We start from the raw sequence: 20,402 nt of genomic DNA on the forward strand, positions 1-20,402 counted from the left end.
AGGTGAATTGCCTGTGCTAAATTACCCGTAGTGTTCAGGGATGTGTAGGTTAGGTACGTTCGTCAGGGGTAAATGTGGAGTAATAGGGTAGGGGTGGGATGCTCTTTGGAGAGTCAGTGTGGACTTGTTGGACCAAATGGCCTGTTTCCACACCATAGGGATCCTATTCTAATAATTTGAAAAGAAGATTGACTATGTTTTAAAGGTAGTTTCATGTTCACTTAACATTATAACATCGGAATGACAAGCGCAAAACACAGAGAATCAGTCAGCAAATTAAATTTCATGTCTTTTAATTTTGTTTGCAACATATTAGTTGAAAAATGATCAGGATGTACAACATCCCTACACTTCATTTTAGTCATACACTGTTTTTACCCCAATTTAGCCCCTCACTGTTCAAACATGTACAGAATGATATCATTTAACATTTAATAAAAACACATCAGTGGCATATCTCAAGATCTACCATATTTACATGCACTGCAGCATTGTTGTGAAAAATAAATAACATCAAATTTTGGAAACATATTTTGCTTCCAGCGTTGAATAGTAAATGACAAAAAATACGAGAATGATGTTGAATTGTTTCAATTAGTTTGTTTGTTTACAATAATTACATTGGATTGTAATAACATTTAAGCACCATCTAATGGTGAGAGGTATTTTGCATATAATCTATTCACAATGGTTTAGTACAGAGTGCACTATCAATTTGATAAATGCGTAAATGCATTTATCTAACAGCCCACCCACTGATTGATTCTGTGCATCCCAGTCATTCGCTGCTCTCTGATGCTGAATTGGAAATGATGTGGTCCATGGAAAATATAAATATATCCTATAAAACAGAATGCAAAACAGAGGTCTTACTTCAGTGTCAATAAACAGTTTCAATCAATGCATCACAAATGAAAATAAAACAAATCCAACATATTTCTCAGATACATTTATTGTTTCTACACCTTACAACATTTTCTTTTTTAATAATTGCTTTAAAACAGATGTACAGAATATCAAAGTCAGAATGTTATTTTGAATTTGAATTAAATAAATTGTCTAAAAATACTAATTGAAGACATATTATGGAAAAGAGTTTGCTTTTAGTCTGCTGACATTGTCAATTTGCAACATAATTTAGATTCAGAAAAAGATTAAATTCATAGACAATACAAAGCCAAGAAGGACAATAAGGTCGGGAGAAGTAGCTCAGGAACTTTAAAAGAGTCTGGCAAAATTTGCAATTATACGGAACAATGAAAAGGTTCATTGAGGATAACTGTAATACACTCAATTAATTAAAAATGTACATACTGCGTGAATTTGGATCTTAGTATGTTTCGCAATCAATATGTTAAACCAATGTAGATAACAATCATAAAAGCTAACAAAATGCTGAAATATAATGTCCAAACAACAGAGTACAAGCTAGAAAAAACTAGGGTCAAGCACTTGTTGTACCAAGTCCTGAAAACAGAAACACAAAGGACCCTTTAAAACTGTGAGCTGCCAGACTAATAGAGCACCAATGGAATACAGAACACGTACAAATAATGAGACTTCCAGGGATAAGAAAGTGATTGTTCAGGCAATAAATATCCAACACCACTTCAAAATAACTGATGGGACTAAATCCAAAGGATAATGGCTCCAACTGGCAATTGGTAAATTTAGAGCAAATACAAAAAATTCATTTCTGTACATTCACCAAGGCAAACCCATCTGAGAGAAAAGCCTGAAATTGATTAAGAACCATGTTATGGACCAGACCCGGCTCCTCAAAACATTTTATGAAGGTGACCTAGACCCTAACATTTTCTTATTTTAAAGGTAGATGTGAAGTTCCATGTTCCAGATGGGATGTGACTGGCCAGACACAATTTATTTAAACACTATAGTTAAAAAACAAACAAAAGAAAGAGGAATTTAGAATAACTTAATTGGAAAACTTAACTGAATAATAGATACAAAAACTATTTCAAAATAACTGTTCCAATATAATAATATCCCACCACAAACCCCTTGGGAAAACACACGTTCAGACACAGATCCTCATATCAGGTTCTCCAAACCGGTGAGATTAGCAGCTCAGAGACATTCATTGAAACCTCCAGCTCTACAGGCTTCTGCTTAAAACTAAACATAAAAACAAAGAAAGACTCTAAAGCGTGGTTTGTGAGAACTGGCCACACCCAGCCTCCTCCCACACTCCCAGCTTCAGACATCCCCAAAGCCTCACAAATTGTTTACTTTCTCAGCTCGGCCCCTCTACTTACAATCTCTCTTCAAACAAATGCCAGGATAAAATAATCTCACAAAGTAACAACATTGTCACAAACAGTTGGGTACAGAGGAGCTTTGGGCAACAGCAGAGAAACATTAAATGTTTTCTGGATGAACGTAAAGAAAATAATCACCAACAATCATCATTTCATGTTCTGAGAAAGATCACAATAAGAATCTGAACATCATGTTGTCCCTTTAACTGAAAAATTAACTGCATTAACGTTTAACAAATGAACTCAGTCCAGTGGATCCTCCTTGTTCAAACACACGACTACCTTCAATAGTTCTTGGAAGATAACCATCCAAACTGAGGCTGGCTTATCCGACCAATTTTCTTCCCTAACTACCTTCATCCTTGTTCCCAGCTTTTTACTGTATCATCGCTGTCATTAAGAATTCGCATAAACCTTCTCATGATGTCTCATACTAACGTCCACAGTCAGTGGAAAGCCCAGTGAAACAGCATTTATATCATCTACTCAGGCTCCAACAAGATCCTGCTGAGGTTATGGGGGAGATGAGGACTTCTATCGAAATTCTACCCTTACATTTGAACAAATGAACAACAATTAAAAGAACAGCTTCATGCCAGAGCTCAGAAACAAAGTTCACTGAAATGGATCAAGTGACTTTTTTTTCATATTTCTGAAGGTAATATTAAAAGGAAATCGAATAAATATTGTCCTTCCATAAATCTCTAGCAGACATTGGAAATAAATGCCAATCATTTCTGCCCCTATTCGACCAGGAACACAATGGGTCAACAAATAGCAAGTGGCAACACAAGAGGCAATGTAACTCTGCTGACCCCATTATTGGCCAGTCTCCGATCACATCCCCTTAAAGCAGGTGATCTCTACTGCAATAGGCATTGTCTGTATGGTTCATGTATTATATAGGAGCCAATTACTGTAGATGCTGGAATCTGGACTGAAAACCACAAATGCTGGAGATCACAGCAGGTCAGGCAGTATCCATGGAGAGAGAGCGAACAAGTGAACATTTCGAGTCCAGTTCTAATGAAGAGTCATCTAGACTGGAAACATTAGCTGGCTTTCTCTGATCTGCTGTGATCCCCTGCAATTTGTTTGTTTTCATGCTTCATGTACTCATGGAGTTAACACACTGAGCACTTGGAAGTGTTCTGCAATATTCACTCAACATTAAAGAAGTGCTTCTTTTCATTGCAATGTCAGTTAAAATTAAACTTCAGCTCACGCAAACAGCACATAGATACTTTGACTATCTCAATAGTTTATTGATTATTTGCTTTTAAATTTACCATGTTGTGCAAATGCTGCATCCACTCTCCCGGGTATTCCTGGCCAGTTATCTGCTATCAGGCGTGGGGAATCTTCATCCATCACTCGTTTCCGTTCATCATAACTGGAAAGAGACGCACATTCTTTATGTAAACAGTGACGTGTTGGTGATGAGAAACATTGATGAATATTTACGTTCAGAATGAACCGTTACCTCCAATACTGGTCTCCTGCAAAGAATAGAGTCTTTGATGTCTCCGCAATATGTACAGCTGCATCGATTTTCCTGACGGATTTCGGAATACCGAATCGGTAGATGTACTTTGGGTAACCTGGCATGATATCATAGCCATTGATGGCCCAGTATTTGTTCCCTGTGAGATTACACAAAATCGATTAGCATCTGCACATTAATAAAAGTTGTTCTTTCTTCAAATCCTCAATCTCCTCAACTCAGCTAAGACCAATCACAACTCCCTCCTAATAGTACATTTGTGGTTCATTTTGCAAGAGATACTTTTCCAGAGTTGTGCTTTACTGCCTCGTGTTCATTTATTGGCAAAGCTCAGCCCATTGTGTGTAGCATAACAATATATAGCTGCAGTCACTAGCAAAGATTCAAAAACTTTCTAAAACGTTTTCTTTAAATTTAAAACTGAGAAAGTCTTGTAAAAGCTCATTGTGATTTCAATTCATGTTCCAAAAAACTATGCCCCAATTGTAGCTTTGCTGTTTCCATACAATTGTATTTTAAAAATTCCTGTGTTCTTCACAAAAGAGAAGTAGCAGTACTCAACGTTTAATAACAACCAGGAAGTCCCTCTCCTGGTTTTCATAGGCCGCATCGATCCGTGCAGGTAACTTTGGCCAGAATGACCGAATTAAAGTCAATTCAACCTCAGGCACTGTTGGATGTCTCCTCCAGAAAAACCTAATGAATAACAAGGATTTATTCCAGCATATTCAAATAACTCACTTGTATTATACATAATTATTCTGGAACCCAACATAGATAAACACCAACAACAAAAACAGAAATTGCTGGAAAAGCTCTGGCAGCATCTGTGGAGAGAAATCAGAGTTAGCGTTTCAGGTCCAGTGACCCTTCCTATTCCGGTGAAGGGCTACTGAATCCGAAACTTAACTTTGATTTCTCTGCACAGGTGCTGCCAGAGATGCTGAGCTTTTCCAGCAAGTTCTGTGCTTGTTTTTCATTTACAACATCGACAGTTTTTTTTCCGGTTTTTAGGTAAGCAGCACATGTCCTGAAATGTTCTCTGGGCAAAATTACTAGGGGAATGTTGGGTTCCAAGCCAGTACAAATATGACTTCAATTGAAACAGTGACAGCCTCAAGTTGGCAGTAAAGCACTTTAGCATATCCTGAGATCAGGAAAGAAATGATACAATTGTCTTTATTCCACTTTGTAACCAGCCAATGGAATCTGTACCAGATTATCCAGACTGCATTGGCACCAGTTTATTATCTCATCCAATAAAACTCTTTGGCTTTGATCATCACTTCTGTAAATCCTTGCATATGGAGAACTGTAAGCAACAAATATCTCAGCAAGAGGCCCAGCAATTACTTCTCTAGCTTCCCACAGAGTTCTCGGGTACATCTGATCAGGTACTGGAGATTTATCCAACTTTATGCGTTTCAAGACATCCAGCACCTCCTCTTCTGTAATATTGACATTTTGCAAGATGTCACCATCTATTTCCCTACAGACTATATCTTCCACATCCTTTTCCACAGTAAACACTGAGGCAAAATATTCATTTAGCATCTACCCCATTTTCTGTGGTTCCACACAAAGGCCACCTTGCTGAACCTGGAGGGGCCCTATCCTGTCCCTAGTTACCCTTTTGTCCTTAACGTATTTGTAAAAACTCTTTGGATTCTCCTTAACTCTATTATGAGGGTCATGGATAGTGTAAATAGGCAAAGTCTTTTCCCAGGGGTCGGGGAGTCCAGGACTAGAGGAAATAGCTTTAGGGTGAGAGGGGAAAGATATAAAAGAGACCTAAGGGGCAACTTTTTCACACAGAGGGTGGTATGTGTATGGAATGAGCTGCCAGAGGAAGTGGCAGAGGCTGGTACAATTACACATTTAAAAGGATGGGTATATGAATAGGAAGGGTTTGGAGGGATATGGGCCAAGTGCTGGCAGGTGGGACTAGATTGGGTTGAGATATCTGGTCAGCATGGACGGGTTGGACCGAAAGGTCTGTTTCTGTGCTAAACATTTCTATGACTCTAGAACAAGTCCGAGAATTGAAAAGAAAGTGATCAGGGATGTTTATCGAAAGCACACTCAAATATTATTGTAAAACATTTTAAGAACACAGAGACAGGAGTCGGCCATTCAGCCCCTCGAGCCTGTTCCTTCATTCAGTGAGATCATAGCTGACCTGTGACCTGCCTTCATTCACCTGCCTCTGGCCCATGTCCCTTAATAACTTTGCTTAACAAAACATCATCTGTCTCGGATTTAAATTAGCAATGGATCCATCATCCACTGCTATTTGTGAAAGACAGTTCCAAACCTCTCCCACCCAAAATGCTTCCAAACATCTCTCCTGAACGGTCTGGCCCTAACTCTCAGACTATGACCCCTAGTTCTCAAATTCCCAACCAGTGGGAATAGTTTATCTCCCCTGACTTTTACAGTTCATTTCTTGATCTTAATCTAATCACCTGTAACTTTCTAAATTCTCAAAACAAACAGGTCTAATCTGTGCAATTTCTCCTCTAGTACCTGAAGTTCTGGTATGATTTTCCTATATAAAACCATCAATGATAAATAAACAGGCATAAAAATAGTCTGGTTTGCTTGACATTATTCTTACCTGTCTTTGAAGAAAAGCATTTCTCCTCGAAGACTAACGACCGCATCAAATGACAACTTACGACTGCATTTCTTTGGTGTCCTTTGTGGTGGTCTGCGATTTGTGATTATCTGTTTTGATGCACCTAAGTAATCACAAATCTCGGTAAGCAAGATAGAAGAAACTGTTTGCTGCATTATCCATATTCCCAGAGTAATGCAACTTATCACGACTGTCCAATTTTACTTAAAGTACATTAACTTTGTAAAATTTACAGAACTTAAATGATTGGTGAAACTCTGATTGTGTCAAACTATTTATGCAGGAGGGAGCAGTCAAGGTCCTAGAAAGGAAGAGAGAAATTCTAAATCATTCTATTACTTATTCCAGTAACTTTACAGAGAGAGAAAAAAATTCCAGCAAGATGTAGAAAGAAAATGTATGGTTTTCTTTAAGACGTGAACCTACCATACAGAGCCTGGATTCCCTTGACATCATCCCAAGAAAGGCGAAACTCATCCATACTTGTATATGTGTAGGTCGGGTACATTAATGCACCTGGATCACGAGAATGAGCCAGTCCGAGTGCATGGCCAAATTCATGGGCAGCCACAAGGAACAAGTTATAACCTAAATGAAACAATCACAAAGCAGCCTGTTTAAAATCAATTCCAACACATTTACCTCCACTGAAAATTTAAAATCATAAACCAACAAAGTAACTATCTATTAATCAAATAGAACACAACAGAAATATTCACTCAAATATTTAATAACCTGTATTGTATTCATATTTTGTCTTAGAGATGAGTGAATCATGCCTTACCATAGCTTTTAAACATTTTCAATACATTTACAAATAATAAATTATTTAAAGGTAATTGGACAAACATCCAGAACATCACACACGTATAAAACTTCCAGAAATGAAGCAAAGCAAAGAACTGTGGATGTTGGAAATATAAATGAAATATAGAAAGTGATGGTGAAAAGTAGCAGATTTGGCAGCCTCTGCAGTGAGAGAAATCAATTTGATGCTGTGAATTCAATATGACACTTCCTGCCTTTATTCCTGATGAAGGGCTTTTGCCCGAAACGTCGATTTCGAAGCTCCTTGGATGCTGCCTGAACTGCTGTGCTCTTCCAGCACCACTATTCCAGAACCTTCTTTAGAACTGGCATAACAAATTAATGACATTGAATTTCTCAGGGGAATTAAAATAGATTTGTAGTCCTTCGGGCTGTAGTTATATAGCCATTAGGAAATGTCATGTAACCGGACGGGATTTATCCAAGGATCTCTAGGAAGCCAGGGAGGAGATTGCAGAGTCTTAGGCTTTGATTTTAAGTCTTCATTGTCTACAGGAATAATGCAGAAGACTGGAGTATAGCAAATGTTGTCCCCTTGTTCTAGAAGGGGAATAGAGACAACCCTGGTAATTATAGACCAGTGAGCCTTACTTCGGTTGTGGGTAAAGTGTTGAAAGGGTAATAAGATAGGATTTATAATCATTTAGAAAGGAATAAGTTGATTAAGGATAGTCAACAGTGTTTTGTGAAGGGTAGATCATGCCTCACAAACCTTATTGAGTTCTTTAAGAAGGTGACCAAACAGGTGGATGAGGGTAAAGCAGTTGATGTGGTGTATATGGATTTCAGTAAGGCATTTGATAAGGTTCCCCACGGTAGGCTATTGCACAAAATACAGAGGCATGGGATTGAGGGTGATTTAGTGGTTTGTATCAGAAATTAGCTAGTTGAAAGAAGACAGAGGGTGGTGGTTGATGGGAAATGTTTATCCTGGAGTACAGTTACTAGTGGTGTACGGCAAGGATCTGTTTTGGGTCTACTGTTGTTTGTCATTTTTATAAATGACCTGGATAAGGGTATTAGCAAAGGATGGGTTAGTAAATTTGTGGATGACACTAAGGTTGGTAGAGTTGTGGATAGTGGATAGATAAGCTGCAGAGCTGAGCTGAGAGGTGGCAAATGGAGTTTAATGCAGAAAAGTGTGAGGTGATTCACTTTGGAAGGAGCAACAACAATAATAAATATTGTGCTAATGGTAAGATTCTTGGCAGATGAATCAGAGAGCAGAGAGACCTCGGTGTCCATACACATAGATCCCTTAAAGTTGCCACCCAGGTTGATAAGTCTGTTAAGAAAGCATACGGCGTGTTAGCTTTTATTGTTGGAGGGATTGAGTTTTGGAGCCATGAGGTCATGTTGCAACTGTACAAAACTCTGGTGCGGCTGCACTTGGGTTATTGCATACAGTTCTGGTAACTGCATTATAGGAAGGATACAGAAACGTTGGAAAAGGTTCAGAGGAGATTTACTAGGATGTTGCCTGGTATGGACGGAAGGTCTTATAAAGAAAGGGTGAGGGATTTGAGGCTGTGTTTGTTACAGAGAAGACGGTTGAGAGGTGACCTCATTGAGACTTATGAGATAATCAGAGGGTTAGATAGGGTGAACAGTGAGAGCTTTTTTCCTCGGATGGTGATGGCTAGCACAAGGGGACATAGCTTTAAATTGAGGGGTGAGAGATATAGGACAGATGTCAGAGGTAGTTTCCTTACTCAGAGAGTAGTAGGGGTGTGGAACACACTGCCTGCAACAGTAGTAGAGTCACCAACTTTAAGGTCATTTAAATGGTCATTGGATAAACATATGGATGAAAATGGAATAGTGTAGGTTAGATGGGCTTCAGATTGGTTCCACAGGTCGGTACAACATTGAGGGCCGAAGGGCCTGTACTGCGCTGTAATGTTCTACATTCTAACATTAAGATATTGCAAAATAAACCTCTCAAAATTAATATTGTTAGTTAACAACTAAGTTCTTTTCTGACTAGAAATATCCTATTAACTTGTTCACATTTTCTCTACTGGATCACTTTAATAACTCTGGTCAGTTTATGTACCATTTGACCCCATTGTCCAGGTCTCATCTTCATCGAAGTGTGTGTCACCTCCAATGCCTGCTGCAGGGGGGAAAGCATGGGCCAATAATCCATCCGCTCCATCAAAGGGATAACTATCACCGTGTTCTGGAAATAATGGAACAAAGAAACATCAGAGTTCATACCGAGCCTGTGACTAGCTGGTAACATGCTAAACACTACAAATTGAAACCAACACCAACAATCAAAGCAACTGTTCATTGTGTAACAAGTTCTTCTTTTCACAAATGAGCTCTCAGGATAGATTTGGCCAACCAGAGGCCAACTTGAGGTACAACTCAGGTGATGGGATGCCTTGTCCACTTTGAGGGAGTCTGGCCCTTCAGCCCAGTGCCAGCGAGCTGAGAGATCAGGGTATTTTATAGCTCACCTATTCAAGGCCAGTATAACCTTCTCGATGTGGATATGTTCTAAGGAAAGGTGATTATCGAACAGCTGGAGCTTGTCATGGAGCCAGCACCATTCCTATGGAGTCTGAGAGAGAAATCCTGCTCCTTCCGGCCTGTCAGCGGTCACTGTACATCTACCTTATTGTTGCTGCTGAACATTTTAATGAAACTCGTAGGAGCTTGATTCCCCAGTTAGCACTCAAACTGCTATGTACCACAATTTGTTTCCTAAAAATGCATGCACATGACACAAACAGGGACTATCCAATGGAAAACATTTCGTAAATTGACGATGACCACACCGTTGATGTCAATGGGCCTATTTTCCAGTGACTACGGATTTCTCTATCTAAGGTCATTGAAGTTCTCAACCACCCATTGACACTTGCTCATTTTCACAGGAACCAGGACTATTCTCCGTTTGTCACTAAATAGTGAATGATATTTCACCAACAGTTCAATGGTGGTTGTTTGAGCAGAAATGAGAATTTCTGGATGATTTCTTCCTGATCTCCCCCAACTTAACCTCGGTGTGAAGAAGTGAATTGCACTGCTATAACTAACAACACTGGTGAGAGAGTGAGTTAGGAATCCTACATGTTCTGATGCTTTCATCAGTACATCACACTAAACCATCTGGAAATTCTGAATCCCTTTCCTCAAATGGAAAATCTAATCACAGTAAAAGAAAACTTTGATAATATACAGTTGCAATATGTCGCTAAGAAGTCTCCTAATGTTTTTTGTTACTGTATCCCTACAGTGGGGAAACAGGCCATTCAGCCCGACAAGCCCACACTGACCTTCTGAAAACTAATCCACCCAGACCTATTCCCCTACCCCATTACTCTACATTTACCCCTGACTAATGCTAACCTGTACACTATGGACAATCTAGCACGGCCATTCCACCCTAACCTACACATCTTTGGACTGTGGGAGGAAACCCACACAGACACGGGGTGCAAACTCAACACAGACAGCTGCCCAAGGCTGGAATCAAACTCAAGTCTCTGGCGCTGTGAGGCAGCAGTGCTAACCACTGAGCCACCGTGCTGCCCATGATTAGAAACTGGGAATATTTACTAAAGCAAATATTCATGAGTATATATTTGAATTCAATTCCTAAAGTTTTATGACTAGTCATTTCACTGTGAAATCATCCACAGACTGATAAAAGATTTTTTCTGAAGTCAGCTACAAATCAAATTGGTGACGGCAGTGCAGTAGGTCTTGTTTACATGGATTTTAGTAAAACCTTTGACAAAGCTCCACATGGCAAACTATTTAGCAAAGTTGGATGATTTGGGATTCAGGATGAGCTTTCCAATTGGATCCAAAATTGGCTTAATGGGAGGAGACAGAGGGTGGTGGAGGGTTGTTTTTCAGACAGGAGGGCTGTTACCAGCAGTATTCCACAGGGATCAGTATTGGGTCCACTTTTATTTGTCATTGATATAAATGATTTGGATGAGAATGATTTGCGGATGATGTCTAAATTGTTGGTATAGTGGGCAATGAAGAAGGTGATCTAAGATTACAAACAGATCTTGATCAATTGGGTCAATGGGCTGAGGAGTGGCAGATGGAGTTTCAATTTGAATAAATGCAAGGTATTGCATTCTACTAAAACAAACAATGACAGGACTTACATAGTCAATGGTAGGGCCCTGGGGAGTGTTATAGAACAGAGACCTAGGGGTTCAGGTAAATAATTGTTTGAAGTTTGAAGGTAAAGAGGGTGGTGAAGAAGTTGTTTCGCACACTCGCCTTCATTGTTCAGACCATTGAGTAAAGGAGCTGGGACAACATGTTGAGGTTTATACAGATCATTGGTGAGGCTGGTCCTGGAGTACTGTGTGTAGTCCTGGTCACCCTGTTATAGGAAGAATACTATTACATTGGAGAGGGTTCAGAAGAGATTAACCAGGATTTTGCTGGGTCTGGAGGGTTTGATTTATAAAAAAAATGGGTTGGATAGGCTGAGACTATTTTCACTAGAGCATAGGAGGTTGAGTGGTGAGCTTATAGAGGTTTATAAAATCATGAGGAGCATCGATAAAGTGAATAGCAAGGGATTTTTCCCGAGAGTAGGGGAGTTCAAAACTAGGGGCATATTTTTAAGGTGAGAGGGGAAAGTTTTAAACAGGACATGAGGGGCAACGTTTTTACACAGAGTGCTGTTCATGTGTGGAATGAACTACCAGAGGAAGTGGTAGATTCAGGTATAATTACAAAGTTTAAAAGACAGTTGGATAAGTACATGTATAGTAAAGGTGTGGAGGGATATGGGCCAAACGTGGGCAAGTTGGACGAGTTTAGTTTGGGAACATGGTTGGGCCAATGAGCCAATGAGTCTGTTTCCATGCTGGATGGCTGTATGATTTTATCACTCTTTACCTCCAGTTCCAAAAGAGATCATGATATCAGCTTCTCCCTCATGGATTCTTGTGAACTTCAAAGGTGTGACTTCACTCCAAATCATAAAAGCTTTCCAAATTGCTGTGTCCACATCCACAGACTGAAGATCGGGGGTGTAGTTTGTTATTCTTTATGAAAGAAAATAGAAAATAAAGGTATTGGGATAAAAATAACAACTACATTTTGGTGGAGCAGGCACTTTGTAGCAAATGCTGCAGATTAGGTATTTTACGACACCTTTCCGATTATAAAAACATAACTTATCCAATAACTTGCTGGAAATGCTATGTGAGAATAAAGAGTAATGGGACCTCAGTGGAGCGAGAGTTCATTTAGGATTGAAAACAAAGAAAGGAACAATGAAGAAGTTGTAAATTAGAGTCAATCAGTTACAGAAAGAGAAAAGAGGGTGAAAGGAAAGTTAAATTCGGAGAGGACAGAAAATAACAAAATGAAAAAGTAAACCTTCATTGAACTTAAAAATTTCAATGTTTCTGCAACAATGATGAGAGATTGAACAGTTGACATTGTGTCCTTCTGAGGCACAGACTGATTAATTCAGAAATATCAGATCAAGAAGAGATTACTTATACTTTTAATTACCAATTTTTATGCTCCAATTAATGGCCATTTTTAAAGTAAATTTAGCCAAAATGGAGGCTAAGAACTAGATGCTGTTTCTCTCAAGAAATGACTGAATAAAACAAATCAACCGAGAGATTCCACTCCACAACCATTCCCTAAACTTGCTGTCAATTTTGTGCATTAATAAGAACATGCATACTTAGCATATTTAGCATAAGCTGACTTTTCGAGCAAGTTTTGGCCCAATCACTCACGGAAATAATGTCATGAAATATTATAAAAACTGTTACCTGTATGTGATATTGTTTTTCTTCCATTTAATCTTTCTTGGAAAGAGATTGTATTCAGCAACATCGGGGACTCCACATCGAGGCTTTTCCATGACTTCCATTGTTGCCAAATCCAGATTCCCAGTTACCCGAAGACCAAAGAATTCTTGCATTTTCTTAATCTTATCTGATAGGGACCTCTTTGATACATAGTTTATTGGCAGATTGATTGCAAACTTTGTTGAACTGTCTTCAAGCTTGTAAAATCTGTTCAAGTATGTCTTCAAGAAAAATAAATATTCACATTATTAAACTTGATATTAGCTGTGAAAGAAGAAAATGTTTAAACTTAAAGGGATCACAAATTTTATTTTGCTAATTGCACTCCACACCATACCTCTGCAAATTGCCGGTCCTGCTCATTTTTCTCCACTTCTGAAAGTAGTGGAACAGCGGAAGAAAATGTGATATAAAGTACAATAAATAAAACTGAAAACCAAAGGCACTTCATCATTCTGTTCTCAACTGAAGATTGAGAGAGGAAATTGTATCTCTGGCTTTCTCACTGTGGCTTTTATAGTGTTTTATCACCGATGTTGGGTTAATTACAGGGTGATTCAAACGTGATTTAGAGCTAAAACCAGTCGTCTCATAATTGGTTAAGCGCAGCCAGGAAGTCCATTAAAGGATATTCTTTCCTTCCTTCACCCAGTCAGTTATGCTGAAAACTATATTAGCTACTAAGAAGCACTTCAAACAATGTTGAAATTAACTGTCATGTCACTACAACATACAAAGATGAATGTTGAGTTTCTAGGAAATTGTATTCTTTTCTAACTATAGTGGAAATGGGTAACATTTCATGATGGATTATTATATTGTGGTGAAGTGGTGTCATGCAACCAAATCTCTCATCACAATGCGTCATCATATGCTAAACAAGAGCCAGGAGGCAATACAAAAATTTGGCTAATTCTTTCAAGTCCTAAACAGGTAAACTCAGAGCCTATGATAGCATACCTGTTGAGATCTCTTAAAACATTTCACATCTACATAGTTTCTGACAGGTGAGAAATGGACCAGAACAATTTGCTGACATGAAATGAGAATATCACTGAAGAGCTGGAAGCTGGAGAATTCATTGCTTCCACATTGAATCCCTGTCAAGTTGCTGTACATCACACGCAAAACCATGCACCTGGTATTGAGAGACAGAAACCCTCAGAACATTGGAGAAGTATTTTGAAGTGTGCTTGCAATGTCAAGGCATAGAAGGCTATATACCACCTGCTGAAGAATGGGATTAAAATGATTAGGTGTTGTTTTTAACTGACGCAGGTCGATGGGCTGAATGGGTAGTGAGGTGGTAGCAGAGCAGTATGGGTCTGGGGTGAGGGTAGTGCCTGACTTCAGCGTTGGTTGGGTCTGGTGTAGACGACAGCAAGGTGATGGAGGAGGGATGGTGGTGTAGGCAGCGTTGATGATGAGCTGGCTCAGACCCTGCTGGACTCTAAGTTATTTTTCCTTTTTACCCCCCCACCTTATTCTTAAATTATTTGAGACAGCACCAAATTGTGGTAACAAAAGAAAGCTTTTCACTGTATTTCATTGTTTCTTAATGCAAAATGTGCATTCCTTCATTCATTAAAACCGCAGAAATCAAAAATCTAAATCAAAACAGAAATTTCTGGCAGCATTTGCGGTGAGAGAAAGCAATGTAATTTTACGAGTCCTGTGACACTTCAGAATTCTGAAATATATTACTAACTAGACTTTGTAAAAATTACAGAAAAGTCTCTAAGAGTTCTGTGAAGAAATCTTGTATCTATGGGATGCTCTTTGTAAATGAGTGCGTGAGTCAAAATGAGACTCCTTGGTTTCTGGGAAACTGACTATTCAGTCCATTGAGTCCACACCAATCCTGTGGAGACACATCCCACTCAGACCCAGCCCCTACCCTAGCCTTGGAACCCTACATTTCCCTTTGCTAACCCACCTAGTCTACACATCCCTGGACATTATGAGACATTTTACCATGGTCAATCCATCTTACCTACACATCTTTGGACTGTGGGAGGAAGCTGGAGCACCCAGGGAAACCTGCACAGAACAGGGAGAACGTGCAAACTCCAGGCAGAGTAGAATTGAACTTGGGTCCCTGGCGCTGTGAGGTAGCAGTGCTAACCACTGAGTCACCGTGTTACTCCAAATCCTGGCCTCTAATGAAAGATTAGCACCTATGCTGACCTGGATATGTGCATGAAAAAAGCAATGTTTATTTGTACATGTACAGTAAATATATCATTTGCATAATCACATTTGAAAGTAATTAAAGCATTGGTTTCTTGAGAGAATGTTTTGCAATATTCACATCACTAAGATCCACAAAACTTTCCATATGCTGGCCACATTTCCTGCCAGTACAGATGTGCAGATAAATAGAAAATGTCTTCAATCTCTGTACAGTGAGGTTGGTAAAACAAACCATTCCTCCTATCTTCTCACTATTCCAGCCATCTTTCACTTAGAGTCGTACATAGAGTTGTACAGACATAGAGATGTACAGTCACAGAGTCATACAGTCAGAGATATACAGTTATAGAGATGTACAGTCATAGAGATGTACAGTCACAGAGTGGTATAGTCACAGAGCCATACAGTCATAGAGATGTACAGTCACAGAGCCATACTGTCATAGAGATGTACAGTCACAGAGTCATACAGTCATAGAGGTGTACAGCACAGACACAGACCCTTTTGTTTCACTTGCCCATACCAACCAGATTAATCTAGTCCCATTTGCCAGCGTTTGCCCATATACCTCTAAACCCTTCCTATTTGTGGTAATTTTCCAAAATTTGCTGGACTTTGGGGCAGTTCCAGCAGATTGGAAAACAGCCAATGTTTAAAAAAGGAGATGGAAAAGAAGTGGTGAATTATAGGCTGGTTGGCTTAACTTCTGTAGTGGGGAAAATGCTTGAATCTATCATCAAGGAAGAAATAGCCAACCAGATAGAAACTGTCCATTGGGCAGATGTAGCATGGGTTCTTCAAAGACAGGTCAAGCTTAAGTAATCCACTGGAATTATATGAAGACACGATGAGCACAGTGGACAATGGGAACCCGTTAGATGTGGTGGACCTAGATTTCCAAAAGGCATTTGACAATTTGCCGCACAAAATGCTGCTGCATCAGATAAAGATGCAAGGCATTACAGGCAATGCATTAGCATGGAGAGAGGAACGGTTAACCAAATAGGCAAAGAGTGGAGATATTTGAGTGCTTTTCTGGTTGGCAATCGGTAACTAGTGATGTAACTCAAGAATCAGTGTTGGGACAACAATAATTGACAATTTACAAAGATGGTTGGAGTTGGAGACCACATGTTGTGTGTCAAAGTTTGTGGATGACACTAAGATGTTTCCTACAGAAACATATAAAACTATGAAGAGAATAGATAACATAGAAGTCGAGAGGATGATTCCACTGGCAGGTGAAACTAGGACAAGAGGGCATAGCCTCAAAATTAGAGAGAGCAGATTTAGGACTGAATTGAGAAGGAACATCTTCACCCAGAGGGTTATGGAATTCCCTGCCCAGTGAAGTAGTTGAGGCTTCCTCAGTAAATGTTTTTAAGGCTAAGGTAGTTAATTTTTGAACAGTAAAGGAATTAAGGGTCATAGTGAGAAGGCGGGTAAGTGGTGCTGAGTCCATGAAAAGATCAGCTGTGATCCTATTGAATGGCAGAGCAGGCTCCAGGGGCCAAATGGCCCACTCCTGCTCTTAGTTCTTATGTTCCTAATCACAAACCCATCCAGATGCCTCTTAAATGTTGCAATTGTACCAGCCTCCACCACTTCCTCTGGCAGCTCATTCCATACACATACCACCCTCTGTGTGAAAAAGTTGCCCCTTAGGTCCCTTTTATATCTTTCCCATCTCACCCTAAACCTATGCCCTCTAGTTCTGGACTCCCCCACCCCAGGGAAAAGACTTTGCCTATTTACCCTATCCATGCCGCTCATGATTTTATAAACCTCTATAAGGTCATCCCTCAGCCTCCGACGCTCCAGGGAAAATAGCCCCAGCCTGCTCAGCCTCTCCCTGTAGCTCAAATCCTCCAACCCTGGCAACATCCTTGTAAATCTTTTCTGAATCCTTTCAAGTTTCACAACGTCGTTCCGATAGGAAGGAGACCAGAATTGTATACAATATTCCAACAGTGGCTTAACCAATGTCCTGTACAGCTGCTACATGACCTCCCAACTCCTGTACTCATTACTCTGACCAATAAAGGAAAGCATAACAAACATCTTCTTCACTATCCTATCCACCTGCGACTCCACTTTCAAGGAGCTATGAACCTGCACTCCAAGGTCTCTTTGTTCAGCAACACTCCCTCGGACCTTACCATTAAGTGTATGAGTCCTGCTAAGATTTGCTTTCCCAAAATGCAGCACCTCGCATTTATCTGAATTAAACTCCATCTGCCACTTCTCAGCCCATTGGCCAATCTGGTGCAGATCCTGTTGTAATCTGAGTTAACCCTCTTCACTATCCACTACACCTCCAATTTGGTGTCATCTGCAAACTTACTGACTGTACCTCTTGTGCTCACATCCAAATCATTTACATAAATGATGAAAAGCCTCCTATGCCCCTTGTGCTTTTGTCCCCACTGTTGCCACTGCACTCCTTCTCCCCCTCCATTACCTTATAACCTTCCTCAACCTCTTCCTCCTCATCTCCCCTCATCTTTCCTTCCATTCACTTCCCTCGACACCCATCTCAGTCCCTCCTCTCCCTTCTTTTCACTCACTTCCTTTCCCTGCCTACTATTTTCTACTTCTCAGTCCCAACTTCTTTCACATTTCTTCTCCTCCCTCCATCTTCTCCCTCCTCACCATCCCCTCTTCTCTCAGCACACTCAGGAATGACACAAGCTGCAATAACATTCCAACAACAACACGCGCTCCTCAAATGGATAAACTCGTCTTCATCTGTCAACCTAGCCATGGTATACACCAGCTGCAGCAACATCATGATACTTGAAACTGTGGAGTTACAAGAATGTTTTGATTTATAGTTCCTGCCATAATAAAAACTCAAGGATCATGTCATAGCTTTCTTTCCTGGAGCATAGGAGCATAGGGCGACCTTATAAACGTCTATTAAAATCATGAGAGACACAGAAAAGGTAGAGAACCAACAGCTTTTCCCTTGGGTAGGGGAGCCTAAAACTAGAGAGCATAGGTTCAGGGTGATATGGACCCAATGGACTGAATGGCCTGCTTCCACACTGTAGGACCTGTTGCAATTGTACCAGCCTCCGCTACTTCCTCTGGCAGCTCATTCCATGCAGGCATTACCCTCTGTGTGAAAATATTGTCCCTTAGGTCCCTTTGTTATCTTTCCCCTCTCACCCTAAACCTATGCCCTCTAGTTCTGGACTCCCCGACCCCAGGGAAAAGACCTTGTCTATTTGCCTTCTCCATGCCCTTAGTCGAAGAGTCAATAACACGGTGTATAACCTTGAAGTGAAAAGCAAGAGGTTTAGAGGGTATTTGAGAAAACCTTTTCCACTCAGAAGGTTGTGAGGGTGTGAAATGCACTTCCTGGGAGGGTAGCTGAGACAGGAATGCTCACAACCTTCAAACAAGTGCTTGGAAGAGCACTCAACATATCATAACATTCAGAACCAAGGATCTAGTGCGGGAAAGTGTGACCAGAGTAGACCATGGTATAGTTTTGGAAGTCCAGAGTTGGGAAGCTGAAGACCCTCTTCTGTCCTGTATGGCTCTATCATTCTGTACTCTCCCTCATCCATATAGAGTAATGGGTATGGATATAGGATACCGGGTGTAGATATAGGATAATGGGTGTGGCTTTAGGGTTATGGGTATAGATATATGGTGGATAAGTGTGGATATAGGGTGATGGGTGTTGTTTTAGGATTATGGGTATAGATGTAGGATGATGGATATGGATTTAGGGTAATGGGTGTGGATATAGGATGATGGGGGTGGCTATAGGATGATGGGTGTAGATATAGAATGATGGGTGTGGATATAGGATAATGGGTGTGGATATAGAGTAATGACTGTGGACATTGAGTAATGGGTGTGGATATAGAGTAATGGATGTGGATGTAGGATGATGGTGGTGGATAGAGGATGATGAGTAGATATGGGAAATATAGAATGATGAGTATAGATGTAGGATAATGAGTGTGGATATAGGATGATGGGTGTGAATATAGTATGATGGGTATTGTTATAGGATGATGGATGTAGATATAGGATGATGGGTGTTGATATAGAATGATGGGTGTGGATATAGGATGATGGGTGTGGTTATAGGATGGTAGGTATATATAGGAGAATGGGTGTGGATATAGGATAATGGGTGTGGTTATAGGATGATGGGTGTGGTTATAGGATGATGAGTATTGATAAGAGGATGGGTGTGGGTATAGGATAATTGGAGTGGATATAGGATGTTGGGTGTAGATATAGGATGTTGGGTGTAGACATGGCTTTGTGCGTGGGAGATCATGTCTCACAAATTTGATTGAGTTTTTTGAAGAAGTAACAAAAAGGATTGATGAGGGCATAGCAGAAGATGTGATCTATATGGACTTCAGTAAGACATTCGGCAAGGTTCCCCATGGGAGACTGATTAGCAAGGTTAGATCTCATGGAATACAGGGAGAACTAGCCATTTGGTTACAGAACTGGCTCAAAGGTAGAAGACAGAGGGTGGTGGTGGAGGGTTGTTTTTCAGACTGGAGGCCTGTGACCAGTGGAGTGCCACAAGGATTGGTGCTGGGTCTTTTACGTTTTGTCATTTACATAAATGATTTGGATGTGAGCATAAAGAGGTATCATTACTAAGTTAGCAGGTAACATCAAAATTGGAGGTGTAGTGGACAGCGAAGAAGGTTACCTCAGATTACGATGAGATTTTGACCAGATGGGCCAATGGGCTGAGGAGTGGCAGATGGAGTTTAATTCAGATAAATGCGAGGTGCTGCATTTTGGGAAAGCAAATCTGAGCACGACGTATACACTTAATAGTAAGGTCCTAGAGAGTGTTACTGAACAAAGAGACCTTGGAGTGCATGTTCATAGCTCTTTGAAACTGGAGTCGTAGGTAGATAGGATAGTGAAGAAGGCGTTTGGTATGCTTTCCTTTATTGGTCAGAGTCTTGAGCACAGGAGTTGAGAGGTCATGTTGCGGCTGTACAGGACACTGGTTAGGCCACTGTTGGAATATTGCATGTAATTCTGGTCTCCTTCCTATCGGAAAGATGTTGTGAAACTTGAAATGTTTCAGAAAAGATTTACAAGGATGTTGCCAAGGTTGGAAGATTTGAGCTATAGGGAAAAGCTGA

General features: G+C 40.2%; 1 protein-coding gene across 1 annotated transcript; it reads right to left on the reverse strand.

Moving 5' to 3' along the window:
• Nucleotides 1-299: 299 nt before the first annotated feature.
• LOC122551025 (collagenase 3-like) lies at nucleotides 300-13,543 on the reverse strand. The gene is made up of 10 exons (XM_043692669.2): nucleotides 13,406-13,543; nucleotides 13,030-13,289; nucleotides 12,134-12,282; nucleotides 9,306-9,431; nucleotides 6,848-7,009; nucleotides 6,401-6,524; nucleotides 4,346-4,479; nucleotides 3,763-3,922; nucleotides 3,569-3,672; nucleotides 300-841 (listed from the first exon to the last, which is right to left on the reverse strand). Exons 1-10 carry the CDS (start codon nucleotides 13,520-13,522, stop codon nucleotides 741-743), a joined length of 1,437 nt encoding a protein of 478 aa, XP_043548604.2. The 5' UTR covers nucleotides 13,523-13,543; the 3' UTR covers nucleotides 300-740.
• Between the last annotated feature and the right edge of the window lie 6,859 nt (nucleotides 13,544-20,402).

Source organism: Chiloscyllium plagiosum, unplaced genomic scaffold (genome assembly GCF_037043375.1).
Source record: "Chiloscyllium plagiosum isolate Xiang-an unplaced genomic scaffold, Cpla_swu_hap1 HiC_scaffold_6, whole genome shotgun sequence".
Taxonomy (NCBI): Eukaryota; Metazoa; Chordata; class Chondrichthyes; order Orectolobiformes; family Hemiscylliidae; genus Chiloscyllium; species Chiloscyllium plagiosum.

What these genes read in the sequence shown, in the direction of transcription:
- LOC122551025 (XM_043692669.2), bottom strand. Translation starts at nt 13,522, where the DNA reads ATGATGAAGTGCCTTTGGTTTTCAGTTTTATTTATTGTACTTTATATC. An exon ending in AGGACCGGCAATTTGCAGAG is followed by an intron (nt 13,290 to 13,405) that starts GTATGGTGTGGA and finishes TTTTTCTTGAAG; the next exon opens with ACATACTTGAACAGATTTTA. An exon ending in CTGGACAATGGGGTCAAATG is followed by an intron (nt 7,010 to 9,305) that starts GTACATAAACTG and finishes TGTTTCATTTAG; the next exon opens with GTTATAACTTGTTCCTTGTG.